The 27,546-nt window shown below is 37.6% G+C and overlaps 1 protein-coding gene across 3 annotated transcripts in view; it reads left to right on the top strand.

Annotated features, from left to right (window-relative positions):
- Positions 1-27,546, top strand: part of C2CD3 (C2 domain containing 3 centriole elongation regulator) — a 124,560-nt gene that overhangs the window by 29,820 nt on the left and 67,194 nt on the right. For all 3 annotated transcript variants that reach the window (XM_037148643.2, XM_037148645.2, XM_037148646.2), the window contains 9 exons: positions 5,470-5,617; positions 8,509-8,663; positions 9,150-9,356; positions 9,864-9,976; positions 12,829-12,947; positions 16,754-16,876; positions 19,319-19,813; positions 22,808-22,959; positions 24,994-25,240. In XM_037148643.2, the coding sequence (XP_037004538.2) occupies positions 5,470-5,617; positions 8,509-8,663; positions 9,150-9,356; positions 9,864-9,976; positions 12,829-12,947; positions 16,754-16,876; positions 19,319-19,813; positions 22,808-22,959; positions 24,994-25,240 (1,759 nt within the window). The remainder of the gene's footprint in view (positions 1-5,469; positions 5,618-8,508; positions 8,664-9,149; positions 9,357-9,863; positions 9,977-12,828; positions 12,948-16,753; positions 16,877-19,318; positions 19,814-22,807; positions 22,960-24,993; positions 25,241-27,546) is intronic.

Genomic DNA, 27,546 nt, shown 5'->3' with positions numbered 1-27,546 from the left:
GGGTTGCAAGCCTGTCCCCAGTTGGGATGCATTCCAGAGGCAACTGATTGGTGTTTCTTTCACACACTGATGTTTCTCTCCTTCTTTTTCTCCCTCCTTCCCCTCTTTCTAAAAATAAAATCTTTTTAAAAAATGTAAAATAGCCCTGGCTGGTATAGGTCAGTGGATTGAGCACAGGCTGTGCACCAAAGGGTCGAGGTTCGATTCCCAGTCAGTGCATATGTCTGGGTTGCAGGCTGGCTCCCCAGTGGAGACCATGTGAGGGGCAACCACACATTGATGTTTCTCTCCCTTTCTCCTTCCCTTCCCCCCCAAGAAAAATTTTAAAAAAAGAAAATACTTTTTAAAAATTAAAAAAATGTAAAATAGCTATCAATAAATCAACAAACAACGGGTATTGTTGATGAGGATGTGGAAAAAAGGGAACACTTGTGCACTGTTGGTGGGAATGCAGATTTGTACAGCCACTGTGGAAAGCAGTATGAAGTTACCTCAAAAAATTAAAAATGGAACTGCTTACGACCCAGCCATTCTACTTCTGGAAATGTATCTGAAGAAACCCAAAACACATTCAAAAGAATATATACACTTCTATATTCATTGCAGTGTTATTTATAATAGCCAAGCTTTAGAAGCAGTCCCAAGTGTTCATCACCAGTGATACACTTACACAATGGACTACTGTAAAAAAAAGAAGGAAATCAGGACTTCTGCCAAAATGGAGGCATGGGTGGAAACACCATGCGTCCTCACACAACCAAATCTAAAAACAACAGTTTTAACAATAAACGCAACCAAACCACACAGAAAATCGACAGTACGAAGTCCAAAAACAACGAAATGCTCAGCTAAACCGGTAGGAGGGGCGAAGCCAGCAGCGGAGTGGGTTGGCAAAAAAGATCTCCAATCGGGGTGGTACGCAAGCAGCCGAAGGCATGGATCCCAGGTGCAGGCTAGCTACGGGCGGACACAGGGAAGAGGCGTGGTTGGCTGTCTGCAGTCTGTCGAGCATTTGCGAGCATTGAGACCACCTGGCGCAGGGCGGCAGGCTCGCACATTTCCGTTCAGATTAACAGGCAGGGGCGAGCAGTGGGACGGATTGGGCGAGCGGAGAGGACCGCCATTGCCCCCTCTCTGACCCCCCCCCCACATACAGCATCACAAACCAGCGACCTGGGTGGCCCTGCCCTGGTAAACAACTATGGCTCTGCTCCTCATACGTAATAGGCACAAACAAATAAAAACATGTCTCAAGAACAACTTGGAGCCCCAGAGCCGATAAATCTAAGCGATGAAGAAATAGCCAAACTTTCAGATGCACAGTTCAAAACACTGGTGATCAGGATGCTCACAGAACTGGTTGATTTTAGTCACAAATTAGAGGAACATATGAAGGCTAAACTAATTGAAATGAAGGGAATTGCACAGGCAACCAATAGTTGGTTGACCAGAAGGAAGGAAAAAATGACCAAACAGAAAAGAATGAAGAAACAAGAATTCAAAAAAATGAGGAGAGGATTAGGAACCTCCAGGACATCTTTCAAGGTTCCAACATTCGAATTATAGGAGTACCAGAAGGGGAAGAGGAACAGTCACGAGTGGAAAACTTATTTGAACAAATAATAAAGGAGAATTTCCCCAATCTGGCAAAGGAAATAGACTTCCAGGAAATCCAGGAAGCTCAGAGAGTCCCAAAGAAGTTGGACCCAAGAAGGAACACACCAAGACACATCATAATTATATTAGCCAAGATTCAAATGAAGGAGAGAATCCTAGAAGCAGCAAGAGCTAAGGGGACAGTCACCTACAAAGGAGTTCCCATCAGACTGTCAGCTCATCAGACTGTCACCTTACAGGCAAGAAAGGGCTGGAAAGAGGTATTCCAAGTCATGAAAACCAAAGACCTACAACCAAGATTGCTCTATCCAGCAAAGTTTTCATTTAGAATGGAAGGGTAGATAAAGTGCTTCTCAGATAAGACCAAATTCAAGGAGTTCATCATCACCAAGCCCTTATTATATGAAATGTTAAAGGGACTTATCTAAAAAAAAAGAAGATAAAAAAGATGAACAGTGAAAGGACAGCAAACTCACAGTTATCAACAACCACACCTAAAACAAAAGCAAATTAAGAGGACAGCTAGATCAGGAGTGAACCATAGAAATGAAGATCACATGGAGGATTAGCAACAGGGGAGTGGGAAAAGGAGAAGGGAGAAGGTACAGAAAATAAGTAGCATAGACGGTAGATAGAAAATAGGGGGAAGGGTAAGAATAGTATGGGAAATATAGAATCTAAAGAACTTGAGACACATGGTCATAAACTAAAGGGGGGAATGGTGTGGGAGGGGTGTGCAGGGTGGAGGGGAACGGAGTGGGGAAATAGAACAAATGTAATGGCATAATAAAAAATAAATAAATATATAAAAGAAAAAATAAAAATCATTTAACCTTTTAGGACCAAAAAAAAAAAAGAAGGAAATCTTAACTTTTCCGATAGTGTGGATGAACCTGGAGAGCATTATGCTAAGTGAAGTAAGCCAGTCAGAGAAAGATGAGTACCATATGATTTCACATGTGGAATCTCATGAGCCAACAAGCAGAATAGACCAGACAGTCAAATTCATAGAAACAGATTAGAAAAATGGTTTCTGGAGAGCAGGAGAAATGGGGACAGATTGAAAAGGGGCACAACTTTCAGCTCTAAGTTGAAAAAGGTCTGAGGATCTAATGTATAATATGGTGACTAGGTAACTAGTTGATAACACTGTTATTGTATACTTGAAATTTACTAAGAGAATAGAACTTAAATGTTCTCACTCCTCCCACACAAAAAGCAAATATGTGAGGTGATAGACGTTTTCATTAATTCAATGGGAAGAATTCTTTCACAATTTATATGTGTATCAAATCATCACATTGTACACTTTTAATATTTTATAAGTACACTTGTCAGTTATACCTCAGTAAAGCTAGTAACAAACAAGACTTCTACCAGCTCCATGGAAGACAATGGAGAAGTACTTACAGAATTCTAAAAATTCTGAATTTTCAACATCAAATTTTATCCTCAGTCAAACTATCAGTCAAGTATGAGGGTAAAGTGAAAATGTTTTCATGCCTCCAGGGTCTCAACAGTTTACTTCTCTTGCACTATTCCTTGGGAAAACAGAGAGGATACTTTTACCACAGGAGAATAAAGGAAGAGAGCATGTGGTATGGAGTCCAAGAAGTAAGAGATATAGCACAAAAAGAGAAAAGGAGGTTTAAGATATGTGACACATTAGAGAATAAACACTCCCTGTGGGAGCTGGACAGGGCTTAATTAGGAATATTTCTGTTTCCTAGTGAGGAGGGCGTATGTAGATAAAGACTCATTCCTCCTGTGTTTGACCAAATTGAGAGGAAATTTTCAGTTCTCTTAGAAAGTTCAGTAATGAAATAGTAATAGGCACATGGAAAACTAAGTAGATGAAAATTAAGGCAGTTATTAAAACAAGGGAAACTAGAAGTCAAGAAAGTGTGAAAAATTATACTTGGCTCTGACATAATATTAAGCCTGAAGATTAACTGCCAAAAATTATAATTAAATTGTGAAGATGGTTGAAAAGGAAATCTGTCCAAAAGTAGTGGTATAAGAGAGTGGATTCTTAATTTTCCATAACAGGAAGTCCATAAGTCGTTTAGAAAAGTGAAGAATCAGAAAATAGTCATATGTATGTGTTACTCAGCAATATAAAGGTAAATACCAAAAGAAGTATTTGAGTGAGTTGAAAGTGAGGAGGCAGGCTGCTACTATTTATTTTTTTCTTGTAATCCTGTTTTTTTAATGTTTGATTTAAAAATATTTAAGAAGAAGAGGGAATTGCTGGGAGTGTGCTTGTCTCAGTCCAATTCCAGCCCCACTCCACTCTCCTTTTCTCTTTACTTTTTTGTCTCCTGTCCTTCTAAGAATCCCAGGCCTCTAGCCTGTGCAGAATAGCTCTAACCTCACCTAGTTTCTGGTACAAGTATGTCCCAAATATTGCTTGGAGAAAAATGGCATGCCTTTTAATATGCCATAGGTAGTAGAGTAAATTCAAAGAAATGTTAATTTGAAAAAAAAAACCATAAAAGGTGGAGGACTATATACTGAACATTGGAGATCTTGGTAAAGAATCTTGGGGGGGGAGGGAACCAAGCAACTGTATTTGTGTGGAGGGGACTATAAGTGGCAACTGAGAGTTGTATAGGATACCAAGAAGTAGAGCTTCAAAAAGGAGCAGTGCACAGCAGTGTGGAGAAGCTGTGTAGATTGGGAAGTTCTTAGTTGGGTTTTGGCAGCTAGGAAGTTGTTCTGACCTTTGAGAAAGAGATTACTATAGACCAATGGTTCCCAACGTGAGACAGTTCTCCTGTACTTCCCATGGGATATTTGGTAATGTCTGGAGACATTTGGGATTGTCAAAACTGGGGAAATGCTATTGGTATCTGGCCAGTAGAGTCTAGGGATCCAAAACATACAGATGCTCCCAATGACAAAGAGTTATCTAACCCAGCATGTCAGTAGTTCCAAGATGGAGAGAAACCCTGTTGTAGATAAAGGAAAGGAACATTTATTGACATCTATTAGTCAACGAACATCTAACATCTATTAGTTGCAAGAACTATAAGAATATGATGTAATTTGAAGGTAGTTATTATGTAAAATATTCTTGAGAAATCAAAGGAGGGGAACAAATATAGCAGCTAGCTTAAAAGGGAAGTAAGGTTGAAAGAATTAATTAGAATGCTTAGCACAGTGTCTGGTGCATATTAAGTATTTAATAAATTTGTTTTCATTATGAATAACATGCTCATTAAGAATTCAACAGGTTCATTAACAGATTTTTATTTTATTAGTTACTATAGGAGAAATAGGCAAATGAAATATATACATATTTATATGCTTATCTTTATTAATGTACAAACTGTAAGTAGGGTGTCTGTTTTACTCACTTTTGTATTTTATAAAAAACTAACCTTGTCATAATTAACTGTAAATACACTTATTTTTGCTTAGTGGGAGAAAGCATATTTATGACTTAGCCATTATTCACAAAACAATGTATTAACATTTAACTCATTGAATAGAATTAATTAGTTCCCTTTTATTTCTCCCTGCTAAACCATAAGCAACACAAGAGTAGAGCAACTTAGCCATCTCTGTATCATTTAGGACCTAAGGCCTTTCCTGGCACATAATAGGTGCCCAGGATTGTTAAGTAAATGAATGAAATCACAATCAGTGTTAGTATTTTTTTAATACCAGCTGTTGGCATCCCGGAGGAAGGGGACAATAATATGAAAATATTTATCAGATAGTCTTCTGTTTCATGTGATTCTTCTGTTTACCGTACCTTCTTTTATGTTTAGAACTTTAGACTGTTCTCACTGAAAAGAGAATAGCTTAGCTGAAACTTCTTTTGCTTTGTTTTTCTTATCTCTGCAGTGCTGAATTATCCCAAGGTCATTACTGGGACGGGCTAGGCTCTCCTCCAGATTCTCCAGCTCCTGGGAGTGATGTGTATTACAGCAGTGAGTCAAATGACCCTCAGTATGACCAGAGTCTCCTGGAGAACTTATTTTACACAGCACCTGTAAGTCATTGAATCTGAAGCTTCAGGAATTAGATTACAATTAGTGTATTAGTAATATTAATAGGCGCCAGCATATTACCACTTGCCAGATAGAAAGTTGTTTATTTTACGTACCATATTTTTCATTATAATGACAATCTGAAAAGGAAAGTATTATCCTCATTCTACAGATGAGGAAATAAGTGTAGTAAGATTGAGTATGTTGTCCAAGGACACATAGTAAGTGTCAGAGCCAAGATTCTAGTTTACCTGAGTCCAAAGCCTGTGATCTTAATTATTGTATTATATGGCTTCCTTAGACTTCTTCTAAGGAAGAGTTAATGCAGGTGTACCCTCAGAACCACCCTTGACTGCTATATTTTCAAAATATTCCAGTAACAGTTCTACTCACAGGTAGCAAATACCTCTACTGACTCTTAAGGCATTCTCTTTTTAGGCAGTTCTAGCATTTTCAGAGTACTTATATCAAGCCATATGCTCTGTTCATTCTGGTTTGCTAATTCCTAGGGTCTATTCATATTAAGTTCAATCCCTGTTCCACAAGTAATCATTTATATTTGTGAACACTGCTGTCATACTCTTGATTTTTCTTTGCTCTGGGTCAGAAAAGATAACTGAAATATAAGGTAGCTTATACCAGCTCAGTGGTGAGACAGAGCTGCCAGTGTTCAAAGCAAGCAGGGAGAACTTGTACATGAGATTGTCAGGTAAGTGTATCATAAAGAATTAGGGATTTTAATTGAGACTTGGAAAATGGTGTTTAGAGAGAGAAAGGATATGAAATGTGAATAGCAATATGACCTATCTAGGGAAGCAGTTTGTGTACTCAAGGTAACTAATTTAACTAAACGAGAAGTCATCCATAAGGCAGGCTATCATATTGCAACCAGTCTGTGAAAGCCTGTGAATGTCAGATGATGAGGAAATGACATGATCATGATAGTGTTTTAGGAATGTTAATCTGGCAACGATGTAGGGACCAACAAGGTAGAATAACCAGACGCAAATAAGAAGCCATTGGGCTACTGGAGGTGTGAGAGAGAGGGAGAGCCTGAATGACGATGGCAGTGGTGGAATTGGAAAGGAGGAATGGATTTAAAGGACATTATGAATTGTTAGGGTTTCATGACTCCCTGCCTTAAACTGTTCACTGATACTGTGTTACCTGTAGGATGAAAAGGAAGGTGAACTTACATTTATTACACATTTCCTCTGTTGCCAGGGAGTTTACATTACCTGGTATTTATTCAAAATCAAATGTATTGTACCAAATGTTTTAAATTTGTTATTTCATTTCATTCTTTTTTAGCCCCATGAGATAGTGTTATCATTTTTATATGTCATGAAATAAAAGCTTAGAGACATTAATTACTAGTAATTAAGTAGCAAAAGTAGAATTCTTACTCTGGTCTATCCGGCAAAAAGCCTGTGTTTTTCCCACTTAGACCACACCATCTCGTGAGCGTTGAGCGTGGTATTAGAGTCTGCGTGTTGCTGTTATCACACAAGTCAACACATTATATATACACCCTGAGTTGCTGAAAAAAGGAGTTATGGGTGATACACTTAAAATGACTTTGAATTAGCCTCCTGCGTTTATATTATTAAGCTTTTTTTGGCTATGTAAGTGTAGTCAAATAGCTATAATTTGTGGGCCCAGATAGATGTCTTCTCTATGCTGCATTTTTTGGTAGAAAGGGCTAATCAGTCACTTGTAATGGCTGCCTTTTCTCAAAATAAAAATTAATTACTAGGGACTTAGCCACTGGTTCCCCCATTAAGGAAATTTGTGACAAATAATAAACAGTTCCTTTTGGCAAGAGGAAAAGCAGAATGAATCAGTAGTAGTATGGAGTGATGAGGAAAGCAGCCTGTGCATCCGTCTAGTTAGGTGACATTTTACCAGTGATTCTACCTCAAACGATGGTAGAAAATACAGACTTTGGAACTCAGGGATCAAAATCTGCCTTTACTGCTTATAGCTGTGAATCATAAACAAGCTTTCTAACCTCTTTCACCTTTCATTTTTCTCACTTATAAAAAATTGAGATAAGGACACCTTATAGGAATGTGGTATTAGTAATACATGTGCAGCATTTAGCATAGTACCAGATTCATAGCAGGCAGTCAGTAAACAGTGATTATTATTTGAATGCAAAAGAATATATTTTCTTTGGACTGAACTTGTAGGTTATTGTTGTGAAGTTCAGATTACAGTTTACTCTTGAACAGCACAGTTTTGAACTGCACAGGTCCACTATACACAGATTTTTTTCAGTTAATCCTCAGCCCTGTGTATCTGTGGGTTTTGCATTTGTGGATTCAGCCATCACAGATTGAAAACAGTGTTTTGCCAATCCCAACCATGGTTTCCCAACTGTGACTTGGAGTTAGTTGAGTCTGTAGTCAAGTGTAGTTAAGGTTTGGGAGAGTCAAAAGTTATAGGCAGATTTTTGACTGTGTAGAGGGATCAGCGCCCTTAACTCCTACATTGTTCAAGGGTCAAGTGTATTTTTTGTACAACCAGGAGAAACGTGGGATTATTTCCCAGGTGTTAGTTATCCCTTTAAAAATGATATATGGCCCTGGCTGGTGTGGCTCTGTGGACTGAGTGCCGGTCTGCGAACCAAAGGGTTACTGGTTTGATTCCCAGTCAAATGCCGCAGTTGTGGGCCAGGTCCTTGGTAGGGGGCGCCCAAGAGGCAACCACACATTGATGTTTCTCTCTCTTTCTCCTTCCCTTCTCCTCTCTAAAAAAAAATAAATAAAATCTTTTAAAAAGATAAGAATGATACATGTACAGAGAATTTGGTTTCTTATAAATGTTTTTATTACCACTGTCCCCAAAGCACTTATCTTTTAGAGCCTCTCTGTTCATTTTTCCCCCACAGAAATCTGATAGCAGCATTAGTGATTTCTTCAGTGAGGATGATGCTGTTGTCCCTTCTAAAAAAAGGAGCCAGTCAAAAACTCTTGCTAGATCTTCAAAGGTTCTGGAGTCAAATGATCACAAGTTGAAGAAGAGAGCAGTGGGCAAGAGAAATAGGTGAGCTTCTCTATGAATGCTTGTTCAGAGGCAAAAGCAAAGGAAGATTATTTTCACAAGATCTCCTAAAGTAAAGTGACCTGTGTTTGTCTAACAGTATCAGACTGCTTAAGTTAGTTACTGTAACTCATTACTTATTGTAGTCCTTTTTTATGAAAAAGTGATCATAGTAGTTATAGTAAGGTAGTGGGTAACTGATTTAGTAAAGTCGGTATCCCTTGTAGAAAAACCAGTTCTATAACATCAGTTTCTCTTCTGGTGTAGAATTGAGCCTATAGATTAGAAGAATGTTTTTATGTTTTTTCAGATTTCTGTTACTGTGGATTAGGACCAGAATTCTGATTAAACTGTCCCAGTACTTGATAACTTGTGAATTCACATGCTTGCTGCCCTTCTGCCTCTTTTCTCCTCGTGTCTATGCAAGCTCGATCATTTCATATTGGGTCTCCAGCTGTCTGCCTCACTACCTGTATGAATTCCTTTCAGAAATTTGATTGAACAACAGAGGATATCAGAAACTCCAGAAGATGCCCAAGTGGTGACACTAAGTGTAGATAGACTGGCCCTTCTGGGTAGAACACATTCAGTCAGAATCATCATCGAAACAATGGGAGTTCCTCCAGATAGTCCACAGATGACCCCTGGCAAAACAAGCTTTCCTCGGAGACCACCTAAGCTGACAACAAAAAAGCGGTATGCCTCTAATATGGGAAAGCTGAATTTGACATTAGAAGTGTTTGATGATGATGATAATAATAATAAATGTATAGTACTTTGTGGTTAGTAAAGTGCCTTCATATGCACCATTCAACAAAAATGTATTGAATCCCTCACTAAGTCCCAAGCACTATGCTAGATATGTGGAAGAATGCAGAAAGTTAAGACCCAAACTCCGTTTTTACATACCTTATAGTCAGCAGGAGAGAGAGAGACATTTAAATGGCTATCTGTAATATAGGGCTTTGGGGTCCAAAATAGAAGTTTTATATTAAAAATGCTATGGGAGCATAAGGAAGAGAGCCTTGAATTCTGCCTGGCAGAACTTGTGAAGGCTGTGAAGAGAGGAGATAAGATAGTTCTTCTGAGAGCTGAGACCCAGAAAATAGAACCCTGAAAGAGATGAAGGATTTATCAGACCAAAAATAGGTTTATTGTTTGGTTTGTTTTTTAATCACTTTTTAAATTTTGATTTTCTTTTAGCACCTTCTTTGTGGAATATCACTTACCTGTGGGCTTTTCCAAAAGTGGATTGGGAAAGAAGACTTTGATAACTGAGGTCATTCGACTTGCCTCCAGTAAAATTACAGATGGAAGTAAGAAAGAGACTGGTTTTTTGTTCTTTAGATATTTTGGCTTTGGAAGAATTTTGGAATCCCTAATTACTCATTTGACTCTTACAGTGTCATAGAATCTTAGAGGTGGAAAGAATTTTTAAGTGAAGCTTTTCTAATTCTTTTATTTTACTAGCCCAGAGTCGCTGTGCCTATCCTGCTGCAGGGCAGCAGGGCAGCAACACAGCTGAGAGCACAACTCAGAACTCCGGATGCTTAGATCATGTTCTTTCAACTACTGCCACTTTTATTTTCTTCCCCTTCCAAAAACAAATTTATCAAGATATGATTGACATACCACACAATTCACCCATTCAAAGTATGCAGTTTGATGCTTTTAGTACATATAGGGTTGTACAACCAACCACCACAATCTAAGTTTGGAACACTTTCATTCTCCCTAAAAGAAATCGAATTCTCATTAGCATTCACTCCTCAGTTCCCTCTTCAGCCCTAGTACTAAGCATCTCCTAATCTACTTTCTGTCTCTATCAGTATTCCCCTCTAGACATTTCATACAAATTGAATTATATGTGATTTTGTGACTGGCTTTTTTGACTTCTAATATTTCCAAGTTTCATCCATATTGTGGTATATCCTAGTACTTTATTCCTTTTTATGGCTATTTAGTATTTCATTGTGTAGTTATACCACATTTTCTTTAACCATTCATCAGCTGATGGGCATCTGGGGTATTTCTACTTTTCAGCTTTTATGGATAATGTTATTAGGAACTTTTGTGTACACGTTTTTGTATTTACATATGTTTTCATTTCTTTTGGATATATACCTAACAGTGGAATCGCTGGGCCATATGGTAAACTGTATGTTTTAATTTTTTAAGAACTGCCAGACTCTTCAACAGCTGCTTCACCATTTTACATTCTCACCATAAGTACATGAGGATTCTAATTCTCTTCATCCTCACTAACATTGTCTTCATTTATTATTTTTAATTTTTTAAATTCTAGCCATTCTAATTGGTATAAAGTGCTATCTCATTATTACTATTACTGGCCACAGTGGTTGAGTTCTCCCCATGTTATTCTAAAGACATTCATACAGGAAGTGTGGAATAAGCATCAAGCCTGGATTTGTAAGCGTTCTAGTTCTGATTAGTCCCCACACTTATTGTGTGACGTTGGACAAAATTATGTTGTTCTTCTGTGGGCCTCCCTTAACAACAATTGTATAGGCTGGACTAGGTATTTTCAGAACCTCTTCCTTTTAAGAACCATCTTCTCTGGAATACTGTTAGCAATTCTTAAAATCTTTTCTGAGACATTGTTAGCTTTTTTTTTTTCCTTTGGGCTCTGACTGGTGTTGCTCAGTTGGTTGAGCATTGTCCCACAGAGTGAAAGGTAGCAGGTTCGATTTCTGGTCAGGGCACATGCCTGGGTTCTGGGTTTGGACCCTGGTCAAGGCGCATGCAAGAGGTGACTGACCAATCTTTCTCTCACACATCAATGTTTCTCTTCCTTGCTTTCTCCCTCCCTTGCCCTCTCTTTAAAAATAAATAAATAAAATCTTAAAAATATATATTCTCTGGGACACTGTTAGCAACTTTAAAAAATATCTGTGGGATATTGCTAGCAATTTATTTACATGAATTTCTTCTTCCACTATTGCCTTAATTCACTTTTAGTGGTAAAAAAATGAGCTTAAGAAACAGAATTATGTGAGAAATATGATAATATAATGTAAAAATGTACCTAGGTGATGAAGAGAAATCTGCATGGCACCAGATTAGAATAGAGTTCTATTTATATATAAAGGACTTTATACGTAGAGGTGCTTTATCATATATTTCCTTAGTTGATCCTCTCAGCACAACAATGAGGTATTGTAGGTGTTGTCTTAGTTCCCTTCTCCTGGTAGAAGAAGCAGGTAAACTGGTCTAGTAGATATGGGCTTCCTGGGCCCAGACTTTGTGTTCACAGTTATATGTGTGGACCCAGAGAGCAAGACCCAGATGCTCTCCACGAGTAAGTACCCAGAGAAGTAAACAGTCGAGAATCAAGATGGCAAAAAGATGAATGGAGAGATCAGTAGGTCAAATTAGCAGTTGGAATGAATTTGGTCTTTTGTGAGGGTTCTTCAGATCCATTTTAAAAATCTAGAAGTGAATGAACTGGAAAATCATTTTACAAGTGATACATTGTGGCTGAGGTGGTCACTAAATAAGTAACAGAACTTACTCATATCAGAGGATTCTAGTCCCATTTTTTTTAAAAACCCGTTAAAGCTATATGGCAGTGATCACAGATTTAAATACTACCACTACTTTATCCCATTTAAACTTATTATAGCAAAACCCCTTCCTTTTTATCCAAGAGATAGACTTTACCCTGCTTAACACAGCTAACTAATGTCAGTACCTGGAGCCTTGCATGAGTGTCAAAATAAGAATATGCTAGTCTTCAGGCATAAGATAAATTCATTTGCATTCTTATAGTATTTATTCAGTTTTTTTCTCTTCATTTACCTTCATTGTCCCACCTCTAGCAAGCCCCCTTCTTCTGATACACTACCTACCAACTCGTCTTCTAAAAACAGTATTGTCTCTCTACACCCTCTGTGCTCATATGCTTGTTATTCATTTCTCATAGCAGAGCAGAGCAGTACTGCACTGCTTTTCTTCCCTGTACTATACCCAGGCTTTTCACTTTGTCTCTGCTCCTTTAGTCCTATAGCCCTTACACTTTTGTGAAGTTACATTGACTGGATTCCTGAATGAGATTTTGAAAGAGAGGTGGATGATGTCAAAGTATGGGTTAATGATTGCTGCAGTTGGGTGATGTAACATATGCTTACGTTTCTGATTCTACTTACAGTGGTGAAATTCCAGCAGAGATTTGTGTTTCCAGTACAGTTTGATGGCCCAATGATAGAACACTGGTGGAATTCCAACCTAATTTTCCAAATCTACACCAAAAAAGCCCTACAGAAAAAGGTACTGCAAGTGATTTTGACGTTTGCCTTACCATTTACACCAGGGATTTGGAACATACTTAGAATTATACTTCTGCTTAAACTAAGAATTTCCCTAGGCTCAAACAGCACTAATGCTTATGATTATTTTTTTAAATTTCTGGTTTTGCTTATTATAGAACAGATATTAGGTCTGTTTCCTGTTTGTTATAGACTGGATATGCTAAAAGCTCTTCATGAACACACTGATTTAACATTGCAACGACTCTATGAATTAAGGACATGATTATCTTCACTTTACAGATGAAAAAACTGAGATTAAGTGAAGTAACTATATAAGATCACCCAGGCTAATAAAAGACAAAGCCAGTAGTCTATCCCAAGTCTTCAGACTTTCAATCCTAAATTTTTAATGTCTTTACTGTGCGTCCTTCTATGGAGAGTTGACTGTTTGGATTGACATAGGCTATTAGCCTTAATTGGGGAACCTATTTTTTTTTCATGTAGAATTCTCATAATCAGCCCATATTCAGAATAACTGCAGTTTTAATCAGCTAATTCCAAGTCTAAAATCCATTTGTAACTGATACAACATAAATTATTAAACTATGTTATGAGCAGTTTTTACTTCCTTCAGTAAAAACTGAGTAGATTTTTCGTCTCAGACCTCCTTTTTGGTACATATAGCATGAAGAATGCATCTTGTTTTTTGTTTGTTTTTTTCAGAGGTTTTTGTTTTTAAGTGGAGCAAAATAGGAAGAGGAGGAAAAATACATAATTCCACAACCTCAAAAAACCTCTGTAAACATTTAAGTATATTTAAATTGAATCACCTAGATAATTTCTTCTTTCTAAGTATAAAAGAATTATACATATTTTTATAGAAACTTCAAAAGTATTTTTAAAAAGCAAAAATCACTATAAGCCCATAACCAAGAAATAACTATTGTTAATATTTATGTGTCTCCTTTTCAAATGAATATAATATACTATATATGTAAATCTTTGATAATTTAGGATAATTTTGTATGCAACTTTTATCCTTTTTTAATGTCTTGAGGGTTTTTATTGATTTTTTTCCATTTTTCTAATTTTATTTTTTTACTTTTAAAAAAATTTTATTGATTATGCCATTACAGTTGTTCTATTTCCCCCTTCATTCCCCTCCACCCTGCACCCCCCACCCCCACGATTCCCCCCCTTTAGATTATGACCATGTGTCTCAAGTTCTTTAGATTCTATATTTCCCATACTATTCTTGCCCTCCCCTATCTATTTTCTACCTACCGTCTCTGCTACTTATTTTCTGTACCTTCTCCCCCCTTCTCCTCCTCCCACTCCCCTGTTACTAACCCTCCATGAGATCTTCATTTCTATGTTTTCGCTCCTGATCTAGCTGTCCTTTTAGTTTGCTTTTGTTTGAGGTGTGGTTGTTGATAACTGTGAGTTTGCTGTCTTTTCAATGTTCATATTTTTTATCTTCTTTTTTTTAGATAAGTCCCTTTAACATTTCATATAATAAGGGCTTGGTGATGATGAACTCCTTGAATTTGATCTTATCTGAGAAGCACTTTATCTGCCCTTCCATTCTAAATGAAAGCTTTGCTGGATAGAGTGATCTTGGTTGTAGGTCTTTGGATTTCATGACTTGGAATACCTCTTTCCAGCCCCTTCTTGCCTGTAAGGTCTCTCTCTTTTGAGAAATCAGCTGACAGTCTGATGGGAACTCCTTTGTAGGTGACAGTCCCCTTATCTCTTGCTGCTTCTAGGATTCTCTCCATTTTAATCTTGGCTAATGTAATGATGATGTGCCTTTGTGTGTTCCTTCTTGGGTCCAACTTCTTTGGGATTCTCTGAGCTTCCTGGATTTCCTGGAAGTCTGTTTCCTTTACCAGATTGGAGAAATTCTCCTTTATTATTTGTTCAAATAAGTTTTCCACTGGTGGCTGTTCCTTTCCCCCTTCTGGTACCCCTATAATTTGGATGTTGGAGCATTTAAAGATGTCCTGGAGGTTCCTAAGTCTCTCCTCATTTTTTTGAATTCTTGTTTCTTCATATTTTCCTGTTTGGTCATTTTTTCCTTCCTTCTGGTTCACTCTCTTGATTTGAGTCCCAGTTTCCTTTCCATCACTATTGGTTTCCTGTGCATTTCCCTTCATTTCAATTAGTTTAGCCTTCAATATGTTCCTCTAATTTGTGACTATAATGAACCAGTTCTGTGAGCATCCTGATCACCAGTGTTTTGAACTGTGCATCTGAAAGTGTTGCTATTTCTTGGTTGCTTAGAGTTATGAGCTCTGGGGCTTTGAGATCTTCTTGAGCCATTTTTGGTCTGTTCGCGCCCGTTAATTATGAGGAGCGGAGCCTTAAGTGTTTACCAGGGTGGGGCCGCCCAGGTCACTGAGTTGTGATGCTGTATGTGGGGGTGCAGTCAGAGCGGGGGAAATGGCAGCCCCCTCTGCTGCCTCTTGCCGCTGGGGCCTGCTTGGTCCCATCTCACTGCCCACTCCCTCGCTGGTCTATCTGTGCACGAATGTGGGACCACAGTCAACCTGCCGCTCTGCACCCTCGCTGGGTATGCTGTTCGCTCACTGGGTCTGCCCGTTGCAACCCCACGCCTGAATACCTGAGTTCGTCTGACCGAGTTTTCCTGTGCAACCCCACTCTGCCAGCTGCTGGCTTCGCCCCTCTTACTGGTCAGGCTGAAGAATTTGTTGTTATCAGACTTCCGAAAAGTTCAATTTTCTGTGTTCTGGCTGTGTTTTCTGTTGCTAATATTTTGTTGTCTCTAAACTTGGTTGTGGGAGAAAGCACGGCGTCTCCACCTATGCCTCCATCTTGGCGGAAGTCTGATTTTTTTTCAAAAATATATATTTAATCTTTTCCACAAAATTTTATAAATATTTTAATGCCTTATTTTTATCAGACATTATTACAGATATTGTTTATATTAATTCAGACTTTTAATAAACATTTTAATGGCTATATTTTATTTCATTGTAGGAATGTGCTATAATTAACTTAGTAATCAATAACTTGGTAATTGAACATCTAGTTATTTCTCATTGTTGAAAATACATATTTGTACATAAGGTTTATGTATTTATTATTTCTTTAGTACAAATTTACAGAAGTGAAACTATTGGGCCAAAGAGTATAAATATTTAAAGCTCTTTATATTTATTGCCAAATTTATTGTCCAAATGTGTGTTGGCAGTTTATATTCCCTGCTTCAGGTATATGACAGCCTCTGTTTCTCCATAAGTTTGATAGCATCGTGGATAATGGTGTGTACTTTTCCTAGCTTTTTTTAAAATTCTCACCTGACTACATGGGTTTTGTTTTTTATTGCTTTTAGAGAGAGAGGAAGGCAGGGGTCAGCAGGGACACCGATCTGTTGCCTCCCGTCCGAGCCCTGAATGGAAATTGAACCTGCAGCCTTTTGGTGGATGGGACAGCACTCCAACCAACAGAGCCACCCAGCCAGATAGTTTCCTAGCTTTAATGTCAAAAATTTGTATCATCTTAATTTCATTTTATACTTTTAAGAGTGAAGTTGAACAATTTTCATAAGAAACTAACTCTTAAAAATAGAAAAATATAATCTTTCAACTTCTTTCAAGTACTTGAAAGAAGTAGTGAAACCCAAAACAGGGACCAAAATATGTCAGAATATGGGTTCCTGCTTCGTGGTGCCTCAGTCAAAGAATCAAGCTATTTACTTCATAAAGCATAGGTTCCTTTATAAGACATTATGTATTGTCATTCCAGTTAAAGTTCCCTGTGGTTCCTCTTTAACTTAAACTTTTTCTTTCCTTCTTCTCTCAGCCAGAAGTCATTGGATCTGCATCACTGCCTTTGAGAGCTGTCATTCAGTCTGAGCTGCTTTCTGTCAGTGATCAGCTTTCAGTGCAGCAAGAAAATGGTCAGACTGCACTTGGCCCCCTCAAGGTACATAGATATAATTCAGTCAGTCCAGTATATATAAAGCACATATTACTGGCTGGCCCTGAGAATATAGTGGTGAACAAGGAAATCAGAGTGTCTGCTCTGGCAGCTTATATTAAAATAGGGCAACAGAAGTGCTATGAAGGAAATAAATGGTATGTGACAGTGCATGCCTGGGAGAAAATAAGAGATGGTGGTCACGGAAGTGTCTGTCTAAAAAGATGACATTTAAGGTAAGATTGATGAATGAGAGGAAGAGACCACCAAGTAAAAAGCACAAGGAAGATCAGTCCAGAGAAAGAGAATAATACACGCAAAGTGGGAATGGGCTTGGTGTTGTCGAAGGACTGAATGTTGAGTCAGAATAGTGAGCCAGAAGGGAGAGTGGTAGAAAGTAAGATTGGATGGACAGGCAGGAGCTATATCATTCAGAGCTTTGTAAGTCGGAGTAAAGGGTCTAGATTTTATACTAATGGCCAAGAAAGAACATAGAAGCATGGAACAATATCAGATGCACATTTTAAAAGATTACTGTGTGGAAATAGACTGTAGGGGGCAAGAGGGAAAATAGGAAGGTTTGTTGGATTAATTCAGGAAAGAGATTGTTGATAACTTGGAATAGAATAGTGACAGTGAAGAAGAAAAGAAGTAATTGAATTTGTACCTGGTGGATGAATTCTGATAAATAGTTCATTGGAGAGAGGGTTCTTTCCTTGTATTCAGAAGCATCAGAATTCCTTAGGTGGTAGAATTTGAATATGTGGCTTTTCCTGGTGAGCTTTTAAAATCATCAGAGCCATACCTAAAACATTTCAATGGCCCCTCATCACACGAAGTATAGAATATAGGGCACACCAATGACCCCGGCCTACCTGTAGCCTTTTCTGTGGCAGTTTCCCTACCAATAACCATATCAAACTATGTAAAGACTTGCTAAGGTATCATGCTGGTTTATACCTCTAAGCTTTTTTTCTTGATTTTCATTTTGCTGCTGCTTCTTGGAAGCCCAATTTGCCTTCCTTCTGATCTTTATCATTTAGTTTTGAAGACTTGTGTGATAGTCATTGCAAAAAAATGACATCACATTAGTCTTCTGCTATCAAAGTTTTATTTTTTGCTTGCCAGAGTTTGTTCTGGCCAGCAATGTTTAAAATCAGAAAGAGGTAAGAATAGGATTGAAGGACTGGAAATTGTTCCTATTCTGTCTCTTGAGAGAAGTACTGTTCTGGATAGATTGCCGTCTAGATTCAATAGAGCGGAAGAACTTTGGTGTGGGTTTTAAATAAAAGAAACAGCAGGTTCCCTTTTTTCTTTAGTAATTCAGTCTCCTAATAGTGACCACATTTATTCTTCATCATTTCTCTTACATTCTCTTTTACTTAATATTTTTAACTTTTTAAAAATAACTTTAAACTTACAGAAAAATTGCAAAAATAGTGCAAAGAACTTACCCTTTTCCTAGAATGACCAATTATTAACCAGTTATTAAGGACCAATTGTTATTTGTCATATTTGCTTTATTTTTGTCTATCTTCCTCTTTTTTCTGTCTCTTTTTCACTTTCTTTTTACCTTCCCCTTCCCACTACATACACATACACAATTTTTTTGGAACTATTTGAGATTGTCATGTCTCTTTCCCCCTGGTGTGTATTTCCTGAGAACAAAGACATCATACTGTACAATTATAAAAATTCAAAAGTGATACCATATTCTGTCTGTAGTCCATACTCAAATTTCACCAGTTATACCAGTACTTCCCTTTGTAACATTTTTTCCCATCCAGGATCATCCATTGCATTTAATTATCGTGTCTCTCTAATGTCCTTTATTTGGAACAGTTTTCTACAGTCCTTTTTTGTCTTGTAGTACTTTGATACTTTTGAAAAAAAAGTAAGGCTAGTTATTTTGTAGAATGTCTTCCACTGGGCTTTACCTAAATCACTTATTACTATGATGACTGAAAGATGATGATTTATTTTCTAACTCCACCTTAAATCCACCATCCCATGTACATTTAGTAATTGGTTCCTACTATACGGAAGAGTTGGCCTTTCCCCCATACTTTTTTATATTGGAATGGACTTAGGGATTCTTACATTATTCAGTTGGTTATAATCTATTATTACTGTTACTCATTTTGATGCTCAGATAGTTCCAGATTTGGTCAGGGGGGCCCTTCAACTGGATTCTATGTCTTTTCAATATATCTCCATCCTTTTCTGAGCATGTCCTTATTTTCTGGCACAACTTGATGTTCCCAGTTCATCTTATATCATTGACAAATCATCTGCTTAGCTTTTCTTAGTCTTGGGAAGATAATTCTATATTGTGATATTTGTGGGTGAGTTAATTTATTTTCTAACAATCCAATGCTGCATTTAGCTCCAAAATTCTGGTTCTGATTCTAGAATAGATTCCTACTAACTTTCTCTTGTGTTCTATAGGTAACTGTGGAGCTTGTTATAGATAACAAGGATTTCACTGGTGTCAAGACTAAGTTAAATAGTAGCACCCAACATATCCCACTTTCTGCTCTTATAAGTCCAGATAAGAAACCACCCGAAACCAGCCAGAATGTTACCTGTGCCAAAAACTCACAGAATCTAAATCAAGTTCATGAAGAAACTGCAAAGGAAGAACATAATTGGGTACTCCCCAACCCAAGGTCACCAAGCCCTGTTGCACCAAATCCTTCAACCTTCATGGCTATGCCAGCCTCTCACAATTTAGTAAATCAGACAAATGGGTCAACCAAAGAGAGTGCTCTGCTGTTGCATGTGCTGTTGATGGTGCCAGATGGGAAAGATTTCATTACCGGAGAATCTGAGAAACAACCAACATGCAATGTTTATTTTAATTGCAAACTCTTCAGCACAGAGGAAGTTACCAGATCTGTCATCGCATGGGGCACAACACAACCAGTCTTTAACTTTTCTCAGGTAAATTTGTACATATATTATCATTTTATATCCATTAGGGGTATATGGGGGTGGGAGACAAGTAAGTTTCCCATTATAAAAGAGATCTAGAATGTTCAGACTGGGAGGGACCTTTGTAATTTTCTGGTGTGTAGATTCAGTCCAACTATTGGATGGGAAGAGGAAAAAATATTGCCAGCATTTTCAAACTTTTTAAAAGGATTTTATTTACTTCTTTTTAGAGGGGAAGGGAAGGAGAAAGAGAGAGAGAAACATCAATGTGTGGTTGCCCCTCACGTGACCCCCACTTGGGACCCGACCCGCAACCCAGGCATGTGCCCTGACTGGGAATCAAACTGGGGACCCTTTGGTTCGCAGCCCGCGCTCCATCCACTGAACCACACCAGCCAGGGCCATTTTCAAACTTTTTGTGTCTTTATTTCTTTCTGTTCTGTTTCAGTTCCCCACTATTTCTCTCTTTTTTATAGATTTTATTTATTTATTTTTAGAGAGGGAAAAGGAGAGGGAAAGAAACATCAGTGTGTGGTTGCTGCTCACACGCCCCCCTACTGGGGACCTGTCCTGCAACCCAGGCATGCGCTCTGACAGGGGGTCGTTCTGGCGACCCTTTGGTTCACAGTCTGGTGTTCAATCCATTGAGCCACACCAGCCAGGGCAGTTCCCCTCTATTTCCTTTGCCTGAATTCTGAGTCCCATTCTTTGCTGCTTCCTCTAGAGTTTTGATCAGTTAAACTTCCCATTTTCTTTTGTGTTTCTCCAGTCTCTCCTTTATGTTTTTATTTACTTATTTTTTTACTCTGATATATTTCTCCACTTATTTCAATACTCATTTTACTTGATTTCTCTGTAGAATTTTATGCTATTGCTTAAATTATTTCCATCTCAATTTCTGTAGCTCTGTTCTCTTATTTTCTCCCTGATTTAACACCTGACCTTTTTTGGTTATTGGGCCAGTAGGAAAAGAGTGGTAACAACAGCACTTATCTCTTTTACCTTTATCAGTGCTCCTGTTCATTCCTCTATCCTTGGAATTCTTCCAAGCCAACCTTCTTTGCCCATGGTCACCACTTCTACCCCCATAGCTTCAGCTCTCATTTACATGAAGATGACTTCTAAGTCCACACTTCTTTGTAGGCCAGACATTCTCTAGTTTCAGATATCAGTGTCTAACTGCCTGCTGTTTGTCCCCGCTTGAATGTCTCAAAGCATTTTATACTTGCACGCAACATATTATCTCACATATCACAGGTATTCAATAAACATGGGTAATGAATAAAAGAAGAAATTCAAATGTGTCCAAATCTGAATTTTTGTCTTCCAAATGTTTCTCCTCCTCTTGTCTGCCCTAATTCATATAATTTACCCAGAAACTAGAGTAGAAACTAAAAGTTGACTCTTACATAATTTTTTACCAAGTCCAATAGGCACTGCTAACTTAATTATCTCTGGAATAAATCCCCACCTCATTGTCACTGCTTTCATCCAGTTCCTCATTCTCTTTCTAAATAGCCTTCAGACTGGCCTGCCTGTTTCACTTTCCACCTATCCATTCCTTCCTCTGCGTACCTCTAAAACACTAACCTGAATATTTTACTGCTCTGCTTCAAACCTTTCAATGTTTCTCCATGGCCTTCAGGATCGAGTCCAAATCCTTAGTTTGAACTACAGGACCCTTTAAGAATTATCTGTACTTCTCTAGTTCCCACTCACCACTCTTTCCTTCACACTATCAGGTGTCCAACCAGCTGCCCATAGGTCACATGCAGCCCAACAAAAAATTGTAAATTTACTTAAAATATTTGAGTTTTCTTTGTCATTACGTGTCACAATTTATGTAATGTGTGGCCCAAGATAACTCTTCTTCCAGTGTGGCCCAGAGACGCCAAAAGGTTGGACACCCCTTCATAGTCCTCAGCTGTGCTCACCTACTTGTGGTTTCCTGAATATTTCTTTTCCTACCTCTTTGCCTTTACAGGTGTTTCTGTCTGGAATTTCCTCTCAGCTTTCATGACTCCTGTTAGGCAAAGCTTTTAGTACCGGTTAGCTTCTGCTTATCCTTAAGATTTGGGGTTACTTTTTCCCAAAAGTTCTTTCTAAAATCTTCTTATTTATAGGTTAGGTTGATGTGTTAGCATTTGTTTGTTTGTTTGATTGTTTGTTTGTTTCAGGGAACAGAAATGTGCTTGGATACCTTATGTAATTGAAATTTCTTAAATGGATACAAAAGTAGATCTGCTCTGGATATCTGCTCTTCTGATTTCACCCTTATGCCTCTTCTGTTTTCCATTGGTTTCACCACTAAGGCCTCTCTCCTCTGTTGTTACAATTGTCTTGAGGTATGGGTCCTTGAGATCAGTGGTCCCTTGATTTTATCATTAATTTGACTGACCTGCTCTTGACTCTGGATCTCTGGTTCTCTTTGTGATTTCTGTTTTTTCTTTCAACTCTCAGCTGGCTGGCCAATTCTAGAGTAATTTTACACTGAAAATCTGGATGAACTATTGGTCTTGCTATTTACCATAGCTGCTATTGGGCAGAGCTTGCACTGGGCCATACCACCCAACCAATGGATAGGCTGCCATTTGGTCAGGTGCTGAACTCTTGTCTAGTCAAAAGTCATCTTTGTTTCAAATATCAATCTTTCATGGGGGGTCTACAAATGGGTCATTTTGCCTTAGGAAAGGTTGAATGAGCTTGGCAGGCATCATGATTGACATGTCTGACAACCTTCTTTGTGTCCCTGAAGCCCTGTATATATATGAGCGGTATCATCAGAGAACTCGTGGCATTTTGTATTTGGCCTTTATGTATGTTGATCTCTGACACCAGACTGTGGCTTCAGATTGAGGATGCAAATTGGATTTTAGTTTGTCTTCAGCTCCCCGCACTGTGCAAGGCACACAATAGGCTTTCAGAAAATGTGTTAAGTAAAAGTGGAAATTAATTATTTTGTCTCAGGTGTAGGCTTTTGTTTTTTGTTTTTCCTCTTTCCAGGTGATTCCTGTCTCTCTGTCTCCCAAATGCTTGGAAAGGCTTAAGAACAATGTGATGGTAATCGAAACTTGGAACAAGGTGCGGAGCCCAGGACAGGACAAGCTGCTCGGGCTGGTGAAACTTCCCCTCCATCAGTTTTACATGTCATTCAAGTAAATAGGACCTTTTAGAGTTTTCTTTATTTTACATCTTTAACTTTGTATGGATTGAAGAGGAATTCTTTTGGTTGGCAAACATGGCTAGCACAGTAATACCTCGGAGGACTTTTTCAGTTTCACTACAGTTTCTGCTCTTTCTCCTATGTTTCTCCTAAAACAGTCTTACAGATACCGCTTACCATGTTTCAGGCCCTATTTTTAAGAACCTTATGCCATCAAGTCATTTAATCCTCACAACAATTCTGTGAGGCAGGTAACTTTTATTCTCCCTATTTTACAGTTGAGTTAACAGAGGCACAGAGAAGTTCGATAACATTTATATATTGTGACTAGTATAATCGGTTAGAACCCAGAGAGCCTGGATCTAGTCCACACTTCTTCCCAAGAAGCTCAACTGCCAAAGGCTATCACCTCACAAAACTACTGGTTTATCTGTCTGTCACAAAACTTTAGTATTGTTCACATCAGCTATTTGCAAGATTTCTATACTGAGTATTGGCTTTCAGACCTTCAGGTTTGATTGCTGTACCTTACTTGTCACTACCCAACATCTGGATTGGATATTGATTTATCCGAAGGCAATTTCTACCCACAATACACATTGTCCATTCTTTGTTTTGATTCAAGGTACTGATTTTTAATTATTTTAGCACTGACCCCTTTACTAACAGCCTTCTCATGGATCTGTGTTTTAAATGCTGTGTTTACTATTTTAAAAAGAGCACTGCTGTGGGCACTATCTCATGTGAAACTTTCTGTAACTACAGGAGGTATTATTATTCCCATTTTATAAGTAGAGAAATTTGTCCTTTAATTTGAAGAAGTCAGTCTCTTTGGCTTTTTTTTTTATCACCTGTAAAATGAGGAGGAGGGTAGATTGACTATCTCCCTCTTGGAGCAGTGGTGAGAATCTAGTGAGAAAATAAATGGGTAAGCCTTCTGTGAACAGTTAAATACTTACCATGGTAACATAGGAAAGCATAGTCAGGCTAAGAAGTACTGCTGTAACCATGGATGCCATGCCAGCTGAAGGCCTTTGGCTTTTTCCCATTTTCAGTTGTTAGATTTAGGTCTGGTATTCCCCTTTTCTTCTTATTTCTTTAGACCCCATTCTTTGCTGAGAGAGCATAAAACAATACTAGGTACCAGTGACTGAGCACTTACCATGTACCAAGCATCATAGTTGGTATTTTATATCTGTTATCTCAGTTTACTCCTAACAAAAGCCCTTTGATGGGAGTTTTATTACCTATATTTTACAGATGAGGAGACAGATTTAGAAAGGTGAAATTGATCACTTAGTGTCATACAGTAAATAAGGGGCAGAGCTAAGATTCAGCATGGTATAATGAGCATTTGGACTCTTCATCATCTGTTAATAGTACACGATACCAACCTTTGCAGTGTTTTAAGGGTTATAGAAACTTTGTAAAGTACCATATTTTGGGGACTGGTTGTTAATGTTGCTGTTGAGTTCTGTTTACAATTTACATTGGTGAAATATTATGTTATTAAATATTTTACCACATTTTTTGCTTCAAAAATTTTTTTCCTATTTACCTCCTCTAAAACCTAGGTGTGTCTTATGGTCCGAAAACTACAGTACTTAGCACAGAGTTAGTGCTCAGTAGATGGTATTATTGATAATATTACTCAAATCTTATCTGTCAGACTCCAAAGTTCATACTTCTTTTTGTTGAGCACACTGCCTACCTATAAAATAATGCAATTCAGCTGTCCTCTACTGAGATAGTGCTCAAGATCCTAGACACTGGACTTAGGACCATGGCGATAGCAAGATAAATCAGACACATCCTCTGCCCTCAAATTGCTACATTTGGGACTTAACTGCTTAGTAATTTTTATTTGGCGGATTATGGATAGAAGCATATGTTTATTCAAACCACCTTTACTTTTCTAGTTGTAGATCCATTTTTAACAAACAGAAAATGAACCAGATAAGAAATGAAGCAACTCTGATATGGATAATGGTTGTTATTTGCTCATGTACAATTTCTCTCCCTTTAGAGATCCCAAGATTTCTTGCCTGCTGCTTGATGCTCAATACCCAGTTGTTGCTGTTGACAGCTACATGCCTGTGATTGATGTGTTCTCAGGCCAGCGAAATGGGAGTCTTCGAGTCTTTTTAGCTATGGGTTCTTCAGATCAGATAATGGCACTACAAAGGTTAAAAAATGAAGAAGGAACACTTCCTCCCTTCAACCCTAGGCCTGCCCATTTACCAGACCAGCCATCTAAAGCATCCATTGCTATGGTAATAACCAAGCACTTGATTGTTTACAAAACCGTAATCTTATTTTAAGGTGTTACCTGTGTGATGTTTTGATATATGTTTCTGTTGTGAAATGATCCATCACTTCACCTAGTTACGTTTGTGTGTGTGTGTGATGAAAACATTCTCCTAGGAAATTTTAAGTATCATCATCTCATTTTATCTTGCATGTTTTAATGAAACCATTGCCCCAAATCCTTATTTCAGTAGTGAAAGGTTTAACAAAGGAGCATACTTGTACTTCAGTATTTCCTATACATCAAAGGAATCACTGGTATTTTTCTTTTATGGTTTAAATGGATATTGGTTTCTCTCTAAGAACATTGAATTTATAAAGAAAATTTAATGGGACAACCAGATCTTAATTCTCTAATTTGTTAACTTAATTTAAAAAAATAGTCTTAATAAAAAGAATTTTTAAGATAATCCAGGAGGAAAAAAATGGAGAGTGATCTATAGGTTAGCCAGTTTACCTATAGGTAAACTCTTACCCTGCTTTTCTTGACCAAATCCACGTTGGAAAGTCACAGTGAAGTTCCTAGGTTTTCAAATAATGTAAAAGTAATTTGTTTTGTATAGTGCTGTACAATTGAGAAAGTACCTTGACATACTTTATCATGTTTATTTTCCTTACAATTACATGGGGTGGGTCATTGTTATTCTCTTTTATAGGTGATGAAGTAGAAAATCAAAGAGTCTTTGTTAATTGTCCAGGTTCCCATTGCTAAGAATGGAAGCATCGGGGTTCAGACAACACAGGTCTTCTGACTCTAGGTCCATTATACCATGTCCTGTTATATCTTAAACATTTTGTGATTCTGGGTATCTAGTACAGCTAAATCGCAGTCTCCACACCATTTAAGGATGTCATGGTTTTTTAAATATGAATCTGAATGACCAATTTAATGTTTCTAACAAAGAAAGAACTATTAGGAAAGTATCTATTAGTAGGTTATTGTTTATTTGTTATAAACTCTAACTTTTATGTTTTTATTGTATATTAGTGTCTATCAATAGATAGTAGTGTTTTTTTATTTAGAAATACATAAAAGCACAAAATTTTAGAAATCATTTATAATATTCCCAAGTCTTATTAGGTGTTACCTACCCTTCACATTACAGTATAGAAAGTTAGAAAATGTTTATTCACTATGAGTACAAAAGAAATCCTTCAAATATTAGACATCAACAAATATAATTGTTTTTTCTCATCCTGTTCAGCATCTATAGAACTGAATTATTAAATTGCTGTAATATGGCCAAATTGATCAGGTGCTGTAATTTGGAGAGGTTTTTTTTCCTATATTTTTCTTTTCTGGGGAATCATGTTGTAAGTTTTTTGTGTCCATAAGGAAGACTTTTGAGTAGGTATTGTTGATCTATGTTTTTAGATTTTTAGACTAGAACTAATTCAGTTTCTGTTCCAATTTTATCGAATGTTAAACATGTATAAATCCTGTAGTCTGGCCCTGGTTGGTATAGGTAAATGGATTGAGTGCCAGTCTGGGAACCAAAGTGTCCCCAGTTCATTTCCCAGTCAGGACACATGCCTGGGTTGCAGGCCAGATCCCCAGTAGGGGGTGCTCAAGGGGCAACCACACATAAATGTTTCTCTCCCTCTCTTTCTCCTTCCTTTTCCCCTCTCTCTAAAAGTAAATAAATAACATCTTTAAAAAAATCAGTCTGACCCTTATCTGAATCTTGAATTCCCCATTTGAATATTCCAAATAATCAGTTATCTATTGTCTGCTGAAGCTGTATAAAATAGAGGTAAAGACCTTGGGCTCTGGAATCAGACTACCTGAGTTCAAACCGTGGTTCCACTGTAACTAGCTATGTGTGTTAAATTAGCTAATATAAGTGAAGGGCTTCATAGAATGCCTGGCTCATAGCAAATAGTAACTATATTACTAATTATTAGTAGAAGTACCTTCTGTAACCGTATATACATTATCTCCCTAAGTAGTCTTTACCATTAATGAACAGTTTGGGTATTATACGTACTTCATTAAAAGTAGTAAATAAGTAAATATTAATTAAGTAAATTTGCTTCAAATACATATTCCTTATTTTATTAAGGAAGTAGTAGCCTTTTATTATTAAGTGTACTGAGAATTGGGAACAGATGTTGAATTTTATTAAATAACTTTTTAGCCTTTATTGAGATAATCATGCTTTTTTCCCCTTGGTTTCATTATTATACTAGATTACATTTATGAATTTCATTGTATGGACCCAGTCTCAACAGTCTAAATAAATTCAGCTTGATCTGATTGCAGTTAGCAGTT

Source organism: Artibeus jamaicensis, unplaced genomic scaffold (genome assembly GCF_021234435.1).
Source record: "Artibeus jamaicensis isolate MK-2021 breed Jamaican fruit bat unplaced genomic scaffold, CSHL_Jam_final contig_64, whole genome shotgun sequence".
Lineage (NCBI taxonomy): Eukaryota > Metazoa > Chordata > Mammalia > Chiroptera > Phyllostomidae > Artibeus > Artibeus jamaicensis.
The sequence above is the reverse complement of the archived record's forward strand: the minus strand, read 5'-3'. Positions and strand labels throughout refer to the sequence as shown.